At 47.6% G+C, this 22,866-nt stretch overlaps 1 protein-coding gene across 4 annotated transcripts in view; it reads right to left on the bottom strand.

Moving 5' to 3' along the window:
• LOC102941343 (gastricsin) overlaps positions 1–22,866 on the bottom strand; it is a 36,371-nt gene that overhangs the window by 13,153 nt on the left and 352 nt on the right. For 2 of the 4 annotated variants that reach the window (XM_043533436.1, XM_043533439.1), the window contains exons 2-7: positions 17,341–17,477; positions 15,852–15,940; positions 14,860–15,046; positions 11,951–12,112; positions 11,190–11,347; positions 8,613–9,532 (exon numbers count right to left, since the gene is read on the bottom strand). In XM_043533436.1, coding sequence (XP_043389371.1) covers positions 8,613–9,532; positions 11,190–11,347; positions 11,951–12,112; positions 14,860–15,046; positions 15,852–15,917 — 1,493 coding nt within the window. In that variant the 5' untranslated portion in view covers positions 15,918–15,940; positions 17,341–17,477. Of the gene's footprint in view, positions 1–8,612; positions 9,533–11,189; positions 11,348–11,950; positions 12,113–14,859; positions 15,047–15,851; positions 15,941–17,340; positions 17,478–21,570; positions 21,765–22,866 lie in introns of those variants that run through there. The other 2 variants (XM_043533438.1, XM_043533437.1) reach the window with 2 other exon arrangements.

Here is a 22,866-nt window from a genome sequence, read left to right as displayed (position 1 = left end):
ATGGTCTGATCTCACATGGAAAAGCTTATGTTCCATTGCTCGGGAAAGGCACAGGGCTGGAACAGCAGGTGGTCAGAATCGAAGCGCATTGGGGTAACAGTTTGTGGGGAGCCCAGGACTGGTAAAACAGAGCGTAGTGCAGGTCAGGACTAGGGGGCATTGGCACAGCTGGTCACGAGATCAGGAATAGAATAGCAAGTAGTGCTGCAGGCCAGGATTGCCGGATACCGGCAGAGCTAGAGGTGGCGTCCAGGACTGACACAGCAGAGGCTACAGGAGGTTGGGATAGAGGTGCGTTGGCAGACCCGTGGGGGGAGGCCAAGACTGGCATAGCAGGTCAGGATTCGGAGCACCGGCAGAGTTGCATGAAGGAAAGCGCCTACTTACGCTAGGATTGATTCTGGCCAGCACGCCGGGTCTCCAACTTAAACGAGCAACTAAAATTCATCTTTAAACTGGACAATTCTCTATTTAATACCAAACAAGCCACACCCTCCACCAGATAGTCGTCAGATTCCATTTATTCTGTATACATTCTTAGTGCACATTAGAATAAGACAGGAGCGCTCCTCAGCTCACACAGCACTAAGGCTCTTTGCCTTGAAGGTTACACCTGGATGAAATATAAACAGGGACTGAATGGATATCCATAGTAATAACCCATAGAAATAATTACACAGAAAGACCAATCTCTATGGACAGAGCAGCTTTGAATCCCTGGTGACCAGAGCCCTGAAGTGCCTTTGCTTTTCCGCCACGTCAGAAATATTTAGTATCAAAGACACCAGTACAAGTAACAATAAGGAGAATCACACAGGATAAGAGCTTGAGGTTAACACAGATGTGCCTGGGCCTTTTGACTTTAGTCACACACACAAAGGAAGGAAACAAATAGGATCCCCTCTTTAGAACCGGCGTGTTCCCCACACTCACTGCCTGGCTTTCATTTCCCAACCTCCAGCCTACCCTATCCCTTAACTTCTTCCCATTTGGTCCTGTTTGGTAGCAGGAGTCCACTCCCCTTCAGCTACCTACACACAACACTCAGCTTCAGATGAGCCAAGCATGGTGGAAAGACAAACTCTGCAGACAGACAGGCTGCAAGGGTGCCATAACAGGTGAACTGAGATTACTACTAAGCAATTGATGAATGATACTGCACGGTAAGGGTGAAGACAGATGGGGTTGGATAGCATCATGCCTATGGAAAATGGGAAGTGGCTGCGGAGATGACTAAGAGACCTTATGTTAATAATACCTAGCTCTTGTATATCACTTTTAATCCACAGATCTTGAAGTGCTTTACAAAGGAGATCACTATCATTATGCTCATTTCACAGATGGAGAAACTGAGGCATGGGGAGGGGACGTGATTTGCCCACTGTCATCCAGCAGCAAAGCTGAGAATAGAACCCAAGCCTCTTAAGGCCTAGCCAGTGGGCCACGCTACACAGAGGGATAAACAAACAACTGACTGCTCGAGACACACATACCCTCACCTGTCCTAGTGTGAGGCACAGGGGTCTCTGGTGTGAGAGGTATAGAAACATTCCCCTCCTAGTGTGGGAGGAGGAAGATTCTGAGGGTTAGAGGTATTTAGACGGCCACTTCCCACTGGAGGTAAAGACAGCAACAGCTGGGAATTTTTTCCAGTGGACACAGTGGCTTACATAATAATACTTCGTATTTGTGTAATTTTTTTTGTGTTCAAACCACTTTGTAAACATCAATTAATCCTCACAATACCCTTGTAAGGCAGGTAACTATTACTAGCATTCAGACCAAAGGCGTTACAGTTCCTCTCCATTCCTAGAGAGAAAAGTAGGCATCTAGACTGTATAAAACAAGCTAGAAATAGACACGGTCCTTAAGATGAGACCTATTCCCTGGCAATCACATAAATAGATGGCGAGGGAGAGGGAGTCCAACTGCGTAACTTCAAAACCCAAAGAAAAAACACTTCAAAGGTTAAGCTACTCAAAAACTTAAAGAAAATCTCCTCGTGCCGAAAGCCTCCTGAGGACACATGGTCTTTTCCATGTTATCAGCCCCACACAGAACAAATCAGTGCAGGGACGATCCCCGAGGAAGCCCTCCATCCACAGGACAAGCCTTAAGAGATGATGTGCTCCTCATCATGGAGCCAATTCAGTTCAGGGGCTAATTCCTTTTTGTGTTAGCACATGCGAGGTCTCTGGGGCAGGTACTCATCCGTTTACGATGCTGAGCTCCTTGTGTCCAGCGGTGTGCCATGAGCCAGATATATAATGCTTTGGAGAGCACCTTTGACTCTGAGACCAAGAAGGTTTATGAAGGCCACTACAAAAGATGAAACATTCTGGTTTTTGCCTACATTGTATTAGCTGAGGTGGTCACAGCATGTTCGGAGTGGAGACATTGGGATGTGGATGATGGTTCCTAATTTAACCCACATCCAAGATACAGGTGCACAGGCATTTGTATAGTCCAATAATCTGTTCCTTGCAAGGCTCACGGCAAGATGTGCAAGGAAAAGAAAGGCAACCATTAAAAGAACACGATATGGAGGCAAATATAGTCTTATGGAATGAGATGTCCTGTTTTCTTGTCATGAACTAGAAGGTTTCTAACAATGATAATTGGGGCCAAATTCATCTCCTGTGTGACCCCACTGAAGTCAGTGGAGTTACAGCAGGACTGAATTTGCTCCACAGATTACCTCCTCAGGGCAGGGATCTGTGTCTTATTTTAGATCTGTAACAGTGCCGGGAATACCTATGGTGCTCCATAAATATAAATAATTCCAGACCAAAAGAGAATCATAGGATAAGAGATTCCAACAGAATTACCACTGGATTACAGGCTACCTACCATCCATTATCCAAAGCAACTTCTAATCAAACAGATCAAGGAACTTGATGGTGAGAAAAAGTCAAATAAAAAAGGTCCAAGCCTGTTCAACCTGCCACTGAAAACTCCCATCTTCTACCTGAGAATGTCCCACATCGGACCACTAGAGGAAGCTATGAGGCTGGATAACACCACACCACACTTATTAACATGGAAACCTCATCAGCAGGGGCTTCCCTTCTGTTTCTGATCCCAGAAGCTCTCATGCAGCAGAGCTCACACTGTGCTCCGTGAAGTGTTCTCCTGGCTGTCAAAAATGAGGCAACAGGATGGAGACTGGGAAAGGACCTTGTCCACGGAAGGAGATCTCACCCTTATGAAGCTGCCAGAGAATGAAAGAGCAGTGGAGCTATTGGTCTAATACATTCCTGGCTAACTCAAGTCAGGTGACCATGGCTGTGTCTCCCCCAAGCCCATGAGATGACTAACTGCCTTAAGAAGCCTTTATCCATTCACAGTGTGGCCAACTGGTTCTCCCACTTTGCCTGCACAGATTCTCTCTCCATCCCCGGAAGTCTTCCCACCCAGCTCAAAAGCTGAACTTGACCTTCTGTGCTATGGAGACATGGTTCCAATGAGCATTAAATTGTAAATTCAATTCTACTCAGCCATCCCCTAGAGCCAATCTGTCCCTGGCACTTCTCTCTTGAACCTCTTCATGAGATCGGCAGCTTCTCATGAACAAAGCCTGCTGAGTCAAACATTGCACTCCTCTTACACAGGGATGCCATAAGGAATGGAGAATTCGAGAGACAGTAAATCAAGACACAGCCAGACTGCAATTTGTAAAATCAAACTCCAAATCAAACCACAAATGTACTAAATCAGAACCACCCAGGGTGGAATCAGAGGCTTCTTTTCTAACCTCAGTGATGAGAGAACTTCTAGCTACTTCATCTCCCGCACTTAGGAGGTGCATCATCCATTATCAACCACTATAAACTGGATTATAGCTTTGATAAGGCAACCAACTCAAAGTGTCAGAATCTTTATGTACTTATATGGCCTTCATCGCCACAGTACCCCAATCACAAGTGCCTTACAACACCCCTGTGAGATAGGGAAGTATTATCCCCCTTCACAGATGGGAAACTGAGGCACAGGGTAGCGTGACTTGCCCAGGGTCATCCAGGAAGTCGGTGACACTAGACTATCTGAATGGCATTCCAGACCGGGGCATATTAGGGGCTTCAGCCTGTGTGGGTGCACTGGGGGGAAGCCCCACAGAGCCGTGTTGTTAACAAACAGCGCCTTGAAGAAACCAGTCTGATTGATTCCAGCCTCTTGGCTCATTTAGAGTTTTGGAAATACTCATTCAGGTATACTGGCTGTTCCCCACAACTCCCCCACTCTAGAGAGAGAACACTATGACAGCAAACTCTACAACATGGCCCCAGGCCTCACCTATTACATTACACCTGATTTGACTTTTCCCAAGACAGGTAAACTGTACAGATCTGTACTCAGATACAGTTTTACCTGTACAGATGAGTGGCTTTGTGTACACTTAAAGGAACCCAATGTTTCTGTCAAAAGGCAATGAAAGGCCCCTCCCCTTTCCATGGGAAAGGACAGGGTCTGAGATATCTTATTCCAATGCCAGGAACCATACTGATCTTGGGTGTAACCCTACCAAAGCTAAAGAGGCTGCAACCAGGAGGAATTTGGTCCAATGGTCAAGGAGTCCTTTTCTGCTATTGCCGTAGTGTCAAGAGTCCTTTGTGATCTTGAGGTAGTTCTAGCCAATAGCAAGTAGCAGGCCCACATGGGGCAGAATGAGGAAATTTACCTTTTTGTCTGGGACTAGATTAGCTTTGCTGTTAAACCTCCTAGGCCCTGATCCTGCGAAGCAATGAGACTCAGTGGGAGAGGAGGATGCTCAGTGATTCATAGGCTTAGGCCCCACATCACCTGAGGTCACTTCCCATGATTTACTGAAAGAAAGAAAATGGCACAAGCCTTATAAGTGCCTTAGCACCAGATCACATCTGCCAAATGAGTGAGTGCATGACAAATAGCTTACAGGATCTTCTTTCTTATCTCAATCCTTCTCACCCTTCCCTCTTAGCCTTTCATCTCCATCAGGAGATGATCCTGAAGTCCTAGGATTGCCACCACCAGCCACTCCCAATTTTAATATATTATATGTTCTTAAAGAGAGGCACACTTTCTAAATCTTATCAGAGTCACCAACAAATACAGGAAACTTCACAACAGAGTGGAGCTACCACAATTCAACAGGGATGATGGCTCCTGTAACATACTGGTTTTTCCTCTCTCCCCCTTACTCTCAAAGGTGCTGAGACTGTCCACAGTATGACTTACACCATGCTAGTAAGAGCTCCTCTTCAACGTGGGTGTTGCTAGGACTGTTTCCTAGGCCAACGTGGACAGCGACTTTTCCATTTCACCTGCACTACAAATACAGCTGTAAACAGGGCATCAGACACAGGCTAAAGCCTCAGACATTTCCCATCTGCATTACAAGACCAACTCTGCTCTAACTGCATGGGCGACAGGCATGTTGTAACCAGATCCCCTAATACTGTCATGGTGTAGATGGACGCAATGTCCGAGAACTATGTTATAAAATCATGCTACATACAACAACGGAGAGCTAGTCAGCTGGGGTATCCTGTGGGTGCATCTGAGCATGAACTAACCAACCTAGTTCTCAGAAAACTATTGCTGATCAGAGGAATTGTGATAGAGAGAGAGATAGGGCCCTGCTAAAGATGCTTGTTAGCACAACAGTAATGTGGACAAGGCCTGAAAGTCTGCAGTTCACGCAGGCTAAGCAAAATCCAGGACAGAGGGAAGTCAGAGAACATGCTGTTTCTTTTATCCCGATGTTAAGAGCACTCATCTAGCAGCAGGCAACCACTTTCTACTTCGTGGTCATTTGTGATCAACATTATTTGTACACAGCCCCGCTAATCACTTTTTAAAATCCACGTTAGATGTGGTGAAATAAAAACGTTTTATCCTCTCCATTAACTGAATAAACCTGTTAGATCAATACATTTGCTACAGACCAATGAGGAAGTGATCAAGGTATTAGAGGACTAGATTTACTGCTGTGGATGTGTGCCAGGCTCCCTACATACCTAATCATAACAACACTAAGCTAGATAGTTCATCATGCCAAATGCTAGCAACGAATTCCGAGAACAGACTCTGATCCGGGCTGCAAGTGAATGGAATGGAAGGTCTCAGCAGGCTTCAGTGAGTGCTGGATTGGTCCAATAAAGCACTGTAACAGGTAACATTTGCCCATAAAAGGGCAATTCAAAGCCCACCAAAGACAGTGGGAGTTTTTCCATTGACTTTGGTGGACTTTGGACCAGGGCCTACATGAAGACAGATAAAACTTGGCATGGTCAAAGTGGGATGAAATTCATGCTCCAAGATTTGACCGTGAAGGGGTCCATGAGTGCATCTGCAGCATCCGCTGCCATGTAATTCTAACACATTCGTATTGTGACATTTAAAGACATTCTGTCAAGATCAAGCACACATTTAACAAAACCTATATCCTGACTTGTTTTACAAATAATTTTTTTTTTTGCCTGGATGTTTTGCACATCTCTCAGCTGGGTGAGCAAAACTAGACAAGTCAATTTAAATTCAGCAGTTAGTCAGTTTCAGCTAAAGATTCTCAGGCATTCTCCAGCGCTGTAATGTCTGAGATGCAAAAGCTGCAGTGGAGGGTGATATTTAAACCTTTAAAAAAAGCCTCTTAATTGAGATTTTTCATGAAAATATTTTTATACAGTTACTTAAAAAAAAATTCTTCCTCACCCCTAATGAAAATTAAGTTTGGGGCATAAACTACTTGACAGTTTCCCTATAAATAAAGTCAGTTCATATATTAAAAATAATTAGCTTCTGTTATAGAACAAAAAAAAGAGATGGAGGGAAGCATGGAAGACAAGAGGTCAAAGGCTTGCCAAAACTCACTCACTTCTGAAAGTGGTGGTGGTGTGTTTGCTATTTGTAATGCAGACACCAAGCCATTGAGAAGAATCATAACACTACAAATGATAGGGAGTTCCTGACCTGAGAGTAAAGAGATTATGTGGATATCCATCAGTTTTACTTATTTGTAGCACTGTGGCTACATACCTTGCCATTGCTCCTAGAAGGCTCACTTTTCAAGGCAGCACCTCAGCACCAAAAAGAAGCTGGGTCTGTTAGCGCTGGAAAGAATCTCAGTAATCGACAGATTATGTTTGTGACCTCCAGGGCTGAGATATGAGCAGATGATCCCGCTTTTCCTTTTCACCAACTCTAGTCTGCTAACATACCAATGGCAAAGACATCATAGGAAGGTTTGGATGGCTCTGTTTGCCAACCCCGAGAGAGCTTTCAGAAAATTGGATGGCATGATTCAGATCCTGTGGAAGAGGGTGAGGAAGTTTCAAAGCGATAAGGCAGAAGTTAATATAATTCCAAGAGCTCTTTTATGTCTCTCAGAAATGAGAGGGAATAGCAAAGTGGAACCAATGAATGCCTCATGCTGCAGAGATTGGTGTGGCCTGTAGCAAGTGAAACCATATACAGAATGTTATCACTGGACCATCCCACAGTGGAAGAGAAGTAGAATGTCATGCGCAAGTTTGTTTGGTTTTTTTTACAGAAGGGCCTGATGGTTCACATCAAATTCAGCCCTGGGGTAACTGGTTACAACCACTCAAAGCCAATGGAGTTATAGTAAAGCTCAGTTTAGTACTTTGAGCCTACAATACAAGGAAACGAGCCATGCATTTAGCCAAAACACTAGTCAATTATTTCACATGGACTCAGCGAGGTGGTGTGGGAGCAGGCAATGCTCCTTAGATAGGACTCCAAGCTTGGTTGCCTCGCAGTTATGCTCACACTTCCATGTGTTCTGCACTCACTCCCACCAGTGCATTCCAGGTAACTGAGCTTTGAGTCACAGCTACTCTTTTCCCATTTGTGTTCCACAAAGCATCTGGATGTAATACATCACTCTTTTCACCATATCTCCCCCGCCCCCGCCCCAAAAAAGGAGTTGAACACCAAGCAGATCCATTGCATGATGCCACTGGCTTGGCACTTTTAACTTTGATGCAAAAGAACGTTCACAAAATAAAATAAATAGATAGAAAAATAAAACAAATAAACGGGCAGCTTGAAAACATTTCTGAATATCTACAAAAAAAGACAGACAGAGACGTACACACCAAGGGCTCCCTCATCCCAAACCTCAAACTCCACTTGCATTCCCCGTCTTTCCCCCTGCTCCTATGGTTTTTTTTTTAAAACGCTCCCAATACGCTCTCCACCCCTCTGCGGTCTCTGCACCGGCTGCTGACATGGAGGCCATGAAAGCAGGGGGATTGACCCTGGTCCATGAATGACCTGTTCACGTTTATACTCTGCTTGGTGCCATTTCGAATGCTGGCCCCCCACAAAATAACTAAAATAAATAAATAAATAAATAAATAAATAAATAAATAAAACGTTTTCTGCTGCTCTGCAAGGCTTTGAAAACAAAAGACACAGGAGGAACGGAGAGACGGGGAGAGGCAGGCAGACATTTGTAAAGTCTGCGTGATGGAGCTATCCCAGGACGCTGTATTGAGCAATAAGGTTAATGGGGCATCAGGGCAATAGAGAACAAAAGTCACGCTACACGATACACTGAAAGGCAGGTACGAAAGCCACAATGCAGCGCTTGCACTCAGTGTTTCCCTTACACAGGCAAGTCGGTGCTGTTATGCCGAGTTTTCCTTGAAGTCCCATCGTCTCTGGGCAGCGCTCTCTGCAAGTTGGACATGGCTGCTGTCTTTTTAAGGTCAATGACCGCGTAGGAGTCCACCCTGCTGGCCGGATGGGTGGCAGAAAGCGGGGCACAGGGCACCTGGTGGCTCTGGCGCCCCCTGTGGGGGTCAGCCTCCAGCTCTACCTGGATGTAGTTGAGCTGCCGCTGTTGCTCCGGGCCAGGCTGGCGGAAGTCGAAGCTGAAGACGCTGGGCGTGCAGTTGTGGCGGTGCTGCAAGAAGCCATCCCGACGCAGGCCGCTGCGCAGGGCAGCGTTTTCCGAGTTCACGTAGTTTTGCAGGGGGTCGTCTTCGTCTGGCTCGGGGTAGCCATTCGGAGAAGGAGTCAGCACATCCCCAGAGTCCTCGTCCTGCTGCAGCGGCTGGCACTCCCACACAGGAGGCAAGGAAGGCAGGTTCTCGTAGTGCAGCAGGGGCGTCCTGCGGTGAGAGCAGCTGTTTAAGCCCTGGTCCTCCCGGGTGAGTTTCAAGCGCCCGCCACGCCGGAGAGACGCGCCCCCAGCAGGCAGCAGGCCGTTCACATTCTCGTACACACACCTGGGCACGAGGCACTCATCCTTGCACTCGTTGTTGTTGTTAGGGGCGCAGATGTGTCCACCGCACTCCCGATGGTAACGGCAGGAGCTGTCACGTTTCACCATGTGCCTGTGAACTGGGGCAGGGCCCAGCACAAACTTCACCTCCCCTGGCTGCAGGAAGACCTGGGGGTTTCGGTCCTCCAGAGAGCAGCTGTGGTTCCCATGCAGGAAAGGAGGGTGGACTTCAGGCAGCGAATGCATGCAGTGCCGGCCTCTTATCTCCTCCTCACCATTGGTTGTGTTCACATAGGTGTGGGACTGCAGGGAGAGAAGATGCATTTTAGAGGCAGAGGGTGATGCTGGGGAGGGCGACAATGATAGGAAGAGATCAGAGCCAAAAATACAGGGGGTGGAGGTGGGATTGAGTGTAAATACAGCTGATAATGTGAGTGAGGAGACTGAGGGGTCTGGCAGCTGATAAACTGGCGGGGCGGGGGGGCGAGGAGGAGTCTTGAAAAAACTTGGAGGGGCAGTGTGCCGAGAAAGTGGGGAGTGAAACTTGACTGAAAGGGATGCAGCTTTGATAAAATTATGTTTACACATCAACTGTTGCAAACCGAACACCCAGCACCTGGAGACAGGACTGAGTTTTGTTTTCTCTCATGGATGTGAATTTAGTTTCTAAGGGGCAGGATGAGCAGCAACTTATCAGATTTCAATTGTGTTCCCCCTCATACTGCTCATCTAGAAACTGCCCTGAAGAACTGCAGTTATAAAGGGGAAATAATATGGCTCTAAAGCTTCCCCGTTAGTCTGGCCTGATTCAGTTCTGCTCCTCGCTCCCATAAGTCCCCAGCTTCTCCCTTACGATCAGAGCCACTATTCATCAGGGAGCGACGTGTGGCTCTCCAGGGTCAGAGGCCAGATCTACGCTAGAAGTGCTTTGCTGGTATAGTTATGCTGGTATATTACACCACCAAAGCGCTCCTAGTGTAGATGTAGCTTACACCAGCAAAACTGTGCTTTTGCCAGTAAAGCTTATTCTAGCCCCGCCCCCCGCCCGCCCCGCCAAAATGAGCTATACCAGCAAAATTGCAGTTTTCCCAATACAACTACATCTAGAGTAGGGGCTTCTGCCAGTACAGCTTTGTCCGCCACGGATCACGCGTCACCACACCCCGACTGACACAGCCGTGGTGGCAAAAGTTTGCAGCACAGACTTGCCCTCACACAGGCTCCTTTCAACATGAGCAGCTTGTGCACATGAGATGGTTTAAAACAAAATATCGAGGATACATTTTTAAACAGGTCTCAAGTTGAGTTCAAACTCTGATGTGGAGCATGTGAATTTCCACCTACCCAAGGGGAGGGATCTTCTTGAGCGGGCTATATAAAGTATCCTAGGACACAGCAATGACATGAGGAAGGAGCCCACACCTGCCTAGGTTTGTGTGACTCTGAAGCAGCAGCTATCAGACAATGATGGCGACAAGACACTGGGTCTAATGGACTGAGCTGGTAGGATAAATCCATGAGCCTAAACGCAGAGAACGAAGATCAGCTGCCCCAGCAGTGTAGTGGTAGCACACCACCATGCAAGAATCTGAGTTTCGGTATCCAGCCTAGCGTTTAGCTTGGGGCTGGCAGAGACGTGGAAGCAGCACATACAGGCTCAGGAGGGAATTGCACGCTGCTGTCAAACAAGGGGCAGATCATTACTGATCGACCGGGGAAGCTACACCCAGCTCTCAATAAGAGCAGCTGTTTTAGCCAGTAGTCACGGGGGTGCAAATTTGCAACAGTGAAACTAAGTAAAACAGCCAAGAACGAGCAACTGACAAGGTAAGAGGGTCCCTGGGCTTCCTTAGCATCGAGCAGATGTTTGAGCCTGGCACCCCACAAGAATCCTAGAAGAGAAGGGGCGGACATGCTACGAGTTCCCTGCAGCAATGGAGATCGGGAGACCTGGGCTTACCTGCTCATCCGGCCCAATGAGGCCATGTGTGGAGTCCTCCCCAATAGAGGAGTGTCTCAAGCTGTTCATGGAAGGGTGTCGGGCTGTGGAGTAGGATGGGGCTTCCCCAGGGAAGCTGTGGAATCCGTTGGGGAACCCTGGAACAGTGTATCCCAGAGCTGGAGGGAGAATTCAGAGAACGTGCTTTAGAGGCAGAGTATCACACTGGCCCTGCGTACAGATGCAGCTGCATCTGCACCATGGGACAGCTTCTCAAAGGGCCTTATTAAACAGGCATGCTGGAAAGGCAGAGCCTGCTTGGCTGGAGAAGGCTCCTACCATGTGTACACCTGTTGTAAATATACAGGCTAGGTCCCCTGGGTTAAATTTACCAGCACTTAAGTCACGCCTATGAAAGTGGGAAACAAACACACATTCTTCTAGTTGAGGTTCCCCTCAGGAGCCCTCTGTTCCCTAAAGAGGCCACTTGGCAGGGCTCCTCCTGGAATCCGACTGGAGTCAGAGAACAAGCTTGATATTTGCAGTTTTTGTTCCCATTTCCTTGGGAACAAGGTATCACATCTGCAAACGAGTGGGGCTTTAAGCATGCTGCACAGAACATACGTGGACTCGAGGACCCAGCTCAGAGGCCAGACAGATCACACCAGCTGCTTAGGGGAACGTAGCCTGGGCTTGAAGACCAGCACCCAACACAGAGATAAACTTGGAGAAACTTCCTCTACCCCTCCATTCCCCTGGACCTAGCACTCTGGAAGCCTTACTGTTGGGTGTCTGGGGTGTCCGGGATAGCTCCAGCTCAGAGGAGTGACCGCCCCTAGTCATGATGACTGGCTCCTCCACCACATTGATACTATTACACTGCATCAGGTCCTGCAGCAGGTTAAAGATCTCCTCCGCCCTTGAACACTTGAAGGCAAATATCCCTGTGCATATACAAAGAAGGGGGGTGGGGAGAGAGAAGTACAATCTTAGTTTAATCAGAATGTAGTCTCATCCTTGGAAAGCAACAAAACCTAAAATCTGATTGAAAAAGGTTTCTGTTTAACACAACACAATTAACCTGGGGAACTCACTGTCACAGGATAAGGTCGCAAGCTTGGCAGGATTCAAAAAGAGATTAGACATTATATAGGTAATGAGAACATTCACCCTTCCATTAGATAGTACACAAATATGTAAGAGGGATAAACCCTCATGCTTCAGGGTACAAACCAAATACTAAATGTCCGGGGTTAGGAAGAAATTTCCTCTATAAACCGGTTGTTACACAATTGCTCGTCATGAAGCTTCTTCAATTTTCCTCTAAAGCTCATGGTGGGAGCCAATATTTCAAACAGAATACTAAATTAAATTGACAACTCCTCTGACCTTGTTGGGCAAGTCCTGTATTTCTCTACACACAAATTTATGATTTACAAGGAAATATTTTGTAAGATATTGTCAATATTAAAACACCCCCTGAGGTGATATTTCTGTATAGTGTATCCTGTTGTTACATCACTAGAAACATAACACCACAGTTGCTACTGATCAATTAATTGGTGCATCTAATGCCACCTTCACATTAGTTAACTCATCTGGAGATAAGAATGGTATACTGGGTCACAGATGAGGCTCTTCACCTGTAATTTCCATTCTTTTCATTTTACCTGGGGCCTGATCCAACTCCCACTGTCAATGAAGTCTAATGGGAACTGGATTGGGCACCTGGAATGTAGGTGGAAGAGATAGGCAACTGCACCCCACTTTTAAAATGTATCAGATGACACGGTGGCTCCCCAGATAAATAGTTTGACCAATAGCCAGCATGCGCAGAACTAACCAATCACATGCTGGTGCGCACACACATGAATGCACAAAAGCCATAGCAACAAGGACAACAGCATGGCAACAACTGCTGCTACTCTGAAGAAAAATTTGAAAAAATATTCTTGCCAGAAAATATATGCAGCCGTCTTATTCACTGGGTCTAGGGAGGAATGATCCAAACAAAATCAATTAAGTGCAAAAGTCTCCTATGAGCAGGAAAAGAACCAGAGGAAATGTACGCGGATCAAAACAGTATGGCTTCCATACAATTTATCTTTGCATATAGAGGACATGGATGACTTAGCCTGTGCCCTCTGAAAGCTCTCTTTGTAGGTGAAGAGTGAATGTCTCTACCCTAGCTGTGCTATCTAGAGCTCCGTAGAAAACCCGAGTAAATGTAACAGCATTCCAACGACTGATCGGAATCCTGCAAAAGGGAAAGTAGACACACACAAAAAGACACAGGTCCCACCCTGCTGACAACCAATAAGCATGCAATTCCACTAAAGGCAAATCCTGTTTATATAAATATTATAAAAGAGTAGCACACAGCATTGTAAACGCACACAGTACTTTATAAACAGACGCAGAACAGTGACGTGGACTTTATTCAGATATCGGAGGACTTTTCCACACACATTATGCTAATTGGGGGACATAACCGGATTTTTTTTTCTTTTGCTGTGTGCCAAGAATATGCTCATATCTTTACAAGTAATATACAGATAGCCCTTATGCCAAGAAACTTACAGTTTAACAGGCAGCATGGTATAGTGGGAATCAGAAAACAGAAGGCTCTATTCCCAGCTCTGCCGCTGACTGAATGGTGTGTTCTTGGGTGAGTCATGCCATCTCTATGCCTCAATTTCCCCACATGTAAAAAATGGGGCACTTTTGGAACTACCCTCCTCCCACCTGGCAAAGTGCTGCGGGATCAATGGATAAAAAGCAGTCAAAGTAGCAGTACTGCTAAACAAGGCAGATAGAGAAGACAGAATACACTGGAAAGACCAGAACAGAGGACAGGATTTTTTTAAAAACTAACATTGACTCACTTTTTTGGGTCATTGTGCAACAAGCAAGCCTTTTAGAAGGGACCTAAATGAAGACAGAGCAGAGGCTTGGCAGACAGTAGTACAGAGGACATAGATGATGACATGCATGCAAAAGCAAATATCTGAAGTTGAAATATGCTAGGAAACCAGAGCCAACAGCCTCACCCTTGCAAAAAGCACCTTGTGGGACCTTGGTTTCACATCCCATAGAAAGGTGGCATTTCTAGCACCTCATAGAATCACAGAATATCAGGGTTGGAAGGGACCTCAGGAGGTCATCTAGTCCAACCCCCTGCTCAAAGCAGGATCAATCCCCAACTAAATCATCCCAGCCAGGGCTTTGTCAAGCCTGACTTCTGCGTCGGCACTGAGGAGGAGTAAGCCTACAGAATCATTAACTTCTTCCTGGGTTTTCTTTAATGGTCTCTGATCCAATTGAAACCCCACTCCAAAACTGCTTACCTTAAGGTACAATGAGAACCAATTCTAGATGTGTTTCTCAATAGCCTAGTTACTTTAAGTCTATAAACATAAACAAGAGAGCCACAATAGGCCACAAGAGTGATAGCACATGATGTCTCTGCCCTCAGACACAAGCTTCCAACATTAATGTCTTAACTGGGAGTATTAAATGCACATGCAAACACACTACAGTACCCTAAGGGCGTCCTATCGCTTGTGCGTGAAGCAGGGTATAAAGCCGGTTTCCGAGACGTGATAAGCAGGGGAGAAATCAGCACCAAGCAGTTACAGCACTCTGCAACTGAAAGCTTTAGACAGGTTTGTTCCCCCAAAAGACATGACACCTTGTCCGGTCTGGCAGCGGCGTCCGCTCTCGAAGGAGAAGAGGTTGGAGTCATAGCCATAGCGGCGCAGGCAAAGGTACGGCCACCGGACAGCATCGCGCTTGTGTGTGTGCAAGATGAGCTCCATCTGCGTTAGCTCCATAATCCCAGATCCCAGAGCGTTACCCTCATCATCCACGTTTGTTACCTGCAGGGGCACCAAAGCTCACATCAGGAGGCTCACACAAGGAGATGTGACAGATGTAAGTTTGCCTGGAAGCTACTGGAGCCCCAGCACTCTCTCCCTTGACTCATTAACACGCCTTGCTCTCGGATGATAGGGGGAGGTCATTTGGGTGTGAATTCATTGCTGGTGAAAGATGCCACCTTGACAGCCCTGAAGACTGCAGCCCTCCGTCAGCTCAGCTAATGTGCCTCAACACAGGCATTGGGGTGGGGGGCGGGGAGGAGGACACCCTTGAGAGGGAAGAGGAGAGTTCAGTCTCTCTCCAGTTCTTGGCCTCTCTGCTAAGACTGTCAAATGGTTCAACCACTGCCAGTTGTGCTGGTGCTTTTACAACCTGGAGACCTGTTTACGGCCAGTTAGGCTGAAATGCACTCACTCATTTCACACAAGCCACCACATAGCTACCATATGGTGGTAACTTTTGATGCCCACTCACTTGGGCCCAATTTGAAAGGTTGCACAACACATGAGCCATCCAATTTTCCCTTCCCATTGCATCTGTTTCTTCTCTGGCACGGGGAGATTGAATCTCGATGCCAATGCAAATCCTTCTACACGACAGAGGACGGAACCAGCAAGCAGGGGATTCCCTGCTTAAAAATCAGCAACACTGATATATAGAAGAATTCCATATAGAAGAATTCCCCCATAAGAGAAGGGGCTTTAATGTGTAGGTTCCATGACATTTGGATTGTACTTTGCAGGCCTTGATTCCCAGTGGCTGCTGTCAATTGCAGAGCTCTCCCTCTAGGATAAAGGGTATTACCTTAAATTTGGAGGGGTGGTTGTTCGGGACACTGTCTCTGCACAGGTAGCTATAGCAGCTCCCCATGACGTTAGCATACCAGGTGAGCCCTAGAGGGATGTTGGGGGAGGAAAAAAAACAGAGGATAAGGGCACAATTTCATTTGTGTTTTTGATCCATAATTATCGTTTCATCCCAACCAATGACCCAAGCTTTTGAAGTGGTGGAGCAAAGGCTGGGATGGCTCAGCGGAGCACTGTAAGTGTCCTGGAAGTTAAATGCCTTCAATGAAGGGGGGAGTGGGTATGCATGCCAGGGTGCAATGCCACACGCAGGCCACACAGTGCACATATGCATCACCCGGTGATTTTTCTAAGGGTACGTCTTCACTACCCGCCGGATCGATCTATCGGGGATTGATTTACCGCATCTCATCTAGACGCGATAAATCAATCCCTGAATCGACACCTGTACTCCACCTCGGCAGGAGGAGTAAGCAGAGTCGACGACCAGGTAAGTCAAACTAAGATACTTCGACTTCAGCTACGCAACTAGCTGGACCTAATAGAAAAATATTTGGCCTAATAGAAAAATATTTTCATAGTTATGCACCGATGGAGCAACTAAGAATGTGACACAATGGGGCTACAGCAGCTGTTCATAAAACAAAGTTACTCTGGAGTTTCGGCACCAACTACCCTTCTTATGACTAACCACAACGAGGAAGAATTCCTTAGGCACTAGCCAGCTCCACACTAGGAGTGTTTCACCAGTATAGCTCTCCCTGGAGGGTATAGCAGCAAAGCACTCGTTGTGTGGAAACAGCTTGTACAAGCGAAAGCACAATCTTGCCACGATAACTGTGTCTAGGCTAGAGATCACAACGCTGACCAACAAAGCCATGCCAGCAAGAGTTTGTAATGTAGACCAGTGGTTCTCAACCATTTTGGGCTCAGGACCAATTTGTAAATGTTTATGGCTTGTTGTGACTCAGTAAATAGCCTGGGGTGGAGGCCCTGAGGGGTTTCGGTCAGGTCCTGCCCAGCACTCACCCCACAGCGACGGCTCCTGCAGCTGCTGTGCTGTGGGGCTAGCTGGGCTTGGTTCTCAGCTCCGGATATTACAACCTCCAGGGTTGCAGCGCCACTCAGGTTTGGCCCCGCCCCCCTGACTTGACCAAATTTGTGTGAGCGGAGTTGTGACCTGACTCATGGGGTTGCTGTGCCACTCACTCAAATTTGTCCTATCCAGACTCCCGTCATCATAATGGCTGGGCCAACCCTGAGTGGCTGTAGTGTCTGGAGCAGGGAGGCAAGCCCAGCCAGACCTGTGGGACAGGAACCAAAGGAGCTGCCACGCAACCCTTTGAAACATTCTGGCGACTCAATTTTGGGTCTCGACCCCCAGGTTGAGAAACGCTGATGTAGACCTAGCCCTAGTGCAGTGCCTTTGCGATAATCCGTGAGGACAGAAGAAAGTTTGTAACTCTTTAGTCCCGCTTGATTCTTACCCAGTTGAGGCCATTAGGTGGTTTTTGAGGGCGGGGAGGGATTCCCACTTTATTCCCACAGTCCTCTGCTGAGTGTCATGGTAACCCGGCTGTCAAGAAGTCACCTAGAGTTCCGTGGAAACTGTGCCATGTTTCACCTGACAAGAATACAATCAAAGAGATTGGCAGAGAAAAGAAAGACAGAGAGCTAGATTTTTATCATCTCTCTATTAATCTTTCTAAAAAGTTAAGAAAAACATAAATTAAAGCAACAATTTATAAGTGTAAGTTTATGTAACACATTGCATGGACAAATCCAGTGGAGACCCAGGACCAAATCCAGCGGGGACCTGACAAATAACACACACTTTGGGGGTAAATTAGAACGTAGGTGTAAACAGACTAATCCAAAACTCACTGGGTGAGCAAAATGAGATGTACGTCAGCAGGAAATGCAACTAGCAGTTGCTTACTTCCACCTATTGGCTGCTTTTTTCCCCACAACCCTCTCTTGGTTTGTAAGTTACACTCCCTTTGCCTGTTCAGCACCAGGTACCCTACTTTGCCACTTACATCCATTTTCCACCCAACAAATGTCGCTACTGAATTTGGCACAGACATTCACGGGAGTTGCACCACACCACTTACAGCAGAACGAACAAGGCCTGCCAAGCATTTTCAAAGACACACCAAATGTGTGTGCAGCTATTAAGGAATTAGCTCAGCACCATTCATAAATGAAGTGGGGCTGGAAACACAGACAGGCAAATAAAATTTCAGACAAAGAACACAAGCAACTTTCTTTTCACTGGGCAATACTGATCTCCAGAAATAAGACAAATTTTATCTTTTAATTATGGGATCCTGATCCATTACTGGGCCTCTGAGCACTACTTCAATATAAACGGATTATAATACTAGTAATTAGCATCCAAGATACTAAAAATCACATGTATCTGCTGCTACATAACGGTCAGACTTGATTCTGCTCTTTTTTTCTCCTTCCTTATCCATATCTGGGTATCTCTCCATCACACCTCTGAAACACTGCCTCTGCCTGCCACTGCCCCAATCCTACCTCTGATGAATCCTCATCCAGATCTTAAGCCTGATCTACACTTAAAACTTAAGTTGACATAGCTACAGCACTGACACCCCTGAGCTCTGCAGTTCTACTGACCTAAACCCCCAGTGTAGATGCGGAAGAATTCTTCTGTCGACCTAGCTACTATTGCTCAAGGAGGTGGAGTTACTACAGGGACGGAAAAAACCCTTCTGTCACCACAGCGTACATCTGTGCTCCAGGATTGCAGCAGTCTAGCTACAGCACCAGTGATGCCACTGTAGAGTAGACAAGCCTTAAGTATCTTCTCAACTTCATTCTTGCAATGACCTTCTCAATGGCTTTTCTTTGTCCCAGCTCCCCCAACTCCAGAAAATGCAATATTCTGCAGCCTGCCTTCTTACAACCAATACAATCACATCATCCTCAACCCTGAATAACTCCATAGGTTCATGACACAGTTCAAAATTGGCCTCCTTGTTTGTAAAACCCTCCACGAACTTGCTCCAGCAGACCTCACAGACTTCGACCACTAATCTAGCATCAGCCTCCTCTCTGCCTTTCAACTAATCTGATCACTGCTGGCACAAGTAGCCTTCTCTTCTACAACTCCTGCCATTATCAACATCCTCTCCCACCCCCCACCCACACACACCTTATCAATTTTCCACCCTATTTTAAATCTCAGTAGAAAACTTCAACTTTTTCCTTTGTCTCTTTGTTTCTCTCTCCCTCTATGAGTATTTCTGTCACTCAGTTCTTTGGCTCTGTAAAACGTTTGGGATAGAGAGTTATGGCTTCCACTGAAAGGCTGGAAGGCTCAGAACTGAGAAAATGAGATGATAAAACTACCCATGTAACGATCTTTGCAGATTTCCTAGTCAACTAGTCATTGCAGACAATGCCTTGCTGCTGACCATTCTAGCTGTATCCATTTGATGCAGATACCTAGATTCTTAAGACTATATCTTCAACGAGCAATCCTTTGAAAACATGCCATTTTCTGACTATGCTACACATCCAGAGCATATCCTAGCTGACCGAAACAACTTATCTGCAACTGAAAAAACCCACAAGCCAGTATATCCAAGTGGGACATTTTTAGGAAATATTTCATATTGACTACAACATATTTTAAACATCACTTTCTACAAGACAGTGGAAAGAATTCAAGAACCCTCCTTATTTACTGTCTGCCTACATACTGTACACACACAAGTGCTTCAAAGCTCTTTCTGAGCGTCCATCATCCAGCTCCCTTTGCCCACACCAGCTGCTCCAGCCATCTGCTAAATTCCCCCATAGCCTATACACAAGCGAAGCAAAATGCTGCTATCCTTTGTTAAAGACCCAGACGTCAGTTGTGTCTTTGGCATATAAATATCTACAATACCATTTCTCATGGTTTCTTGCTCACCATGCTTAATTGGCTGTACTTTCTGGGGGAAATGAAACCAGCTAGCACTCCTAGCCCTATGCACACCTGTGACTACCTGGGTCAGTGACAAGTGTCCCTACACTGTAGCTGGAAATGTGCCTGCCAGCCAAGCTCTGCTTGAGTTACCATGCTAAAGGTAGCAGGATGGACAGCTAGCCACCCCAGCTCGTACCCACAGGGTCGGGAGGATTTGGACGCAGGTAGCTACCCAGAATTGCTGCCAGTGCAAAAAATTCACACTGCTATTTTTAGCACACTAGCTCAGCCGGGAGGCGCTCTCCCAGCTACATACCCAAAGGGGAGAACTGCCTACAGCCAAGGGAGGGGAGTATTCTCAAAAAGATACAAGATTCCAAGGTTGTCAAAACGCCCAAGGCAGGATTTATATCGTTTTCCATCTTATTGTGAGAGAGAGATTCTGAAATCACAGATGGCAAATTTTCTTGTGATACTCCTGTCACCTTATCAATAAAGGTGGAGATTTTCAAAAGCATAAAATGGGGACTGGGCACCTAACTCCCATTAACTTTCCATGGAAGGTGGATGCTTAACTCCTGCTTGTACCTTAGAAAATATCCTCTAAGCATTTTTTAAAAACTAAGGAAAGGAAAGGAAAGTCATCCACATACAAAACTCCATCCTCTCTGTAATACTCCCCAGCTCATATCTCGGTTCTTCTTATTGAGTGTCCCAGTGCATAGCTCAACTCTTCGATTCCCTTTGGTGTGAATTTGGTGGTCAGCTCAAAACTGTGACAGCACCAAACACCCTCCAGCACTATAATTCACAATAGTGCCATCACCTCCTCTTCTTGTAATCTCTTCCTGTGTTTTTAATATTAATGTTTTTGAGAAACGCGGGTTGAAAACAATCACGTGAAATGTTGACATAGCTCCTTTTCCTGGGAGGATGGCAGATGAGAAATAATTTAATCTTCATTTTAGAATGACACTTTTTCAAGTTTTACCCAACGATGACAATTTTAGGCAGAGGCCAATAATTTCTCCAAGGAGCTTACAAATAAAAATGCACTTCTAACTCAAACGAGTTGACATGTACTGTGTATTGCACCTGCAATGCTAATCTATTGCACGGCTTTGTTCTGTTTCCAAAATTATTATAGACCCTATGTTTATGTGCAACACACAGGTGGAGAGCTCCGGTCACTCCTCATTAGGAGCAGTGGATACATAAGGCTAAATTGAAAGCTTTTGGTTTGCAAGCCAATTGACAGCCAGCATTGAACATGTGAGCGAATACCCTTCCAATTGGCACAACACTACCAGCAGAGACCATGTTAAGACCGATACCAGCCCTGGAGCAAAATGTTAATAAGACACAGACTTTCAGGAGTCTTTAACCCCTATTTATTGTGTCTTCAAATCCCAATCTGGAGATTGCCCACTCTGTGGGTATGTCTACATTGCAACCAGGAGGCGCGACTGCAGCATGCATAGGCATAGCCAAGCTAGCTTTGAAAACAGCCGTGTAGCCGCCAGGCAGGATCATATGCAGGCAGCTAGCCCATGCTGCCTCAGCTACACCACTATTTTGAGTAAACTGGCTTGAGCAAAGCTAGCTCGAGCATCCCAACACGTGCTGCAATCTTGCCTGCCTACTGCAGCGTGAATGAAGCCTGCGTGAAATGCAATGCCTAATCCAGCCATTTGTATCTGGAAACAAGGCGCATATCACTCCCAAGCTCAAAAATTTTCACTGCCTTCCTATCCATTAGAATTCAGATCCAAACCTCCCGGTGAGTCTTCATGCTCCTCCATGGACTCCCCCAAACTTGAATTCATCTCTAATTAACAGTTTTCTTCCGATCTCTAAATATCTCACATTTGTGTCCAACATTCCCCGTCTCTCCAGTGCCGGGGGTGTCGGGGCAGGAGGTGCTGAGGGGTCAGAGGGAGGGGATAACAGGGTGTCGGGGCAGGAGCTGCTGGGGGGGGTCAGGAGAAGGGATAACGGGGCTCAGTGCTGGGGGGTCAGTGCAGAGGGTGCTGGGGGTAAGGGGAAGGGATAACGGTGGGTCAGCACTAGGGAGGGTCGGGGCAGGAGGTGCTGGGGATCAGTGGAAAGGATAATGGTGGGTCAGCGCTGGGCGGGTTGGGGCAGGGGGTGCTGGGGAGGGGATAATGGGGGTCAGTGCTGGGGGGGGTCAGGGCAGGGGGTGCTGGGGGGCCGGGGGAAGAGATAACGGGGGTCAGTGCTGGGGGGTCAGTGCTGGGGAGGGGATAACGGGGGTTCGGCGCGGGGGGAGTCAGTGCTGGGGGGTCAGTGCTGGGGAGGGGATAACGGGGGTTCAGCGCTGGGGGGGGTCAGGGCAGGAGGTGCTAGGGGGAGGGAATAACGGGGGGCCAGCGCTGGGGGTGGGGAAGTGGGTGCTGGGGAGGGGATAACGGGGGGCCAGCGCTGGGGGTGGGGATAACGGGGGTCGGCGCTGGGGGTGGGGATAACGGGGGTCGGCGCTGGGGAGGGGATAACGGGGGTCGGCGCTGGGGAGGGTGCTGGGGAGGGGGTGCTGGGGAGGGGATAACAGGGGTCAGCGCTGGGGAGTGCTGGCAAGGGGATAACGGGGGTCGGCGCTGGGGGGGTGATGGGGAGGGGATAACGGGGGTCGGCGCTGGGGGGGTGATGGGGAGGGGATAACGGGGGTCGGCGCTGGGGGGGTGATGGGGAGGGGGTGCAAGGGAGGGGATAACGGGGGTGGGCGCTGGGGAGGGAATAACGGGGGTCGGGGCAGGAGGTGCTGGGGGGCCGGGGCCCGGGGGTCAGGGGCGGTCCCATAGGGGTGGCGGGTCCCAGGTGCTCCCGGGGGGTCAGTGCTGGGGGGTACTGGGGAGGGGATAACGGGGGGTCGGTGCTGGGGGGTGCTGGGGAGGGGATAACGTGGGGTCGGCGCTGGGGGGGGTCGGGGCAGGAGGTGCTAGGGGGAGGAGATAACGGGGGTCAGTGCTGGGGGGGGCAGGGGGTGGGGCAGGAGGTGCTGGGGGGCCGGGGCCCGGCGGGGCAGGGGCGGTCCCATAGGGGTGGCGGGTCC

The sequence above is a fragment of the Chelonia mydas genome, chromosome 21, assembly GCF_015237465.2.
Source record: "Chelonia mydas isolate rCheMyd1 chromosome 21, rCheMyd1.pri.v2, whole genome shotgun sequence".
NCBI classification, from domain to species: domain Eukaryota; kingdom Metazoa; phylum Chordata; order Testudines; family Cheloniidae; genus Chelonia; species Chelonia mydas.
This window is presented reverse-complemented; position numbering and strand designations above follow the sequence as displayed.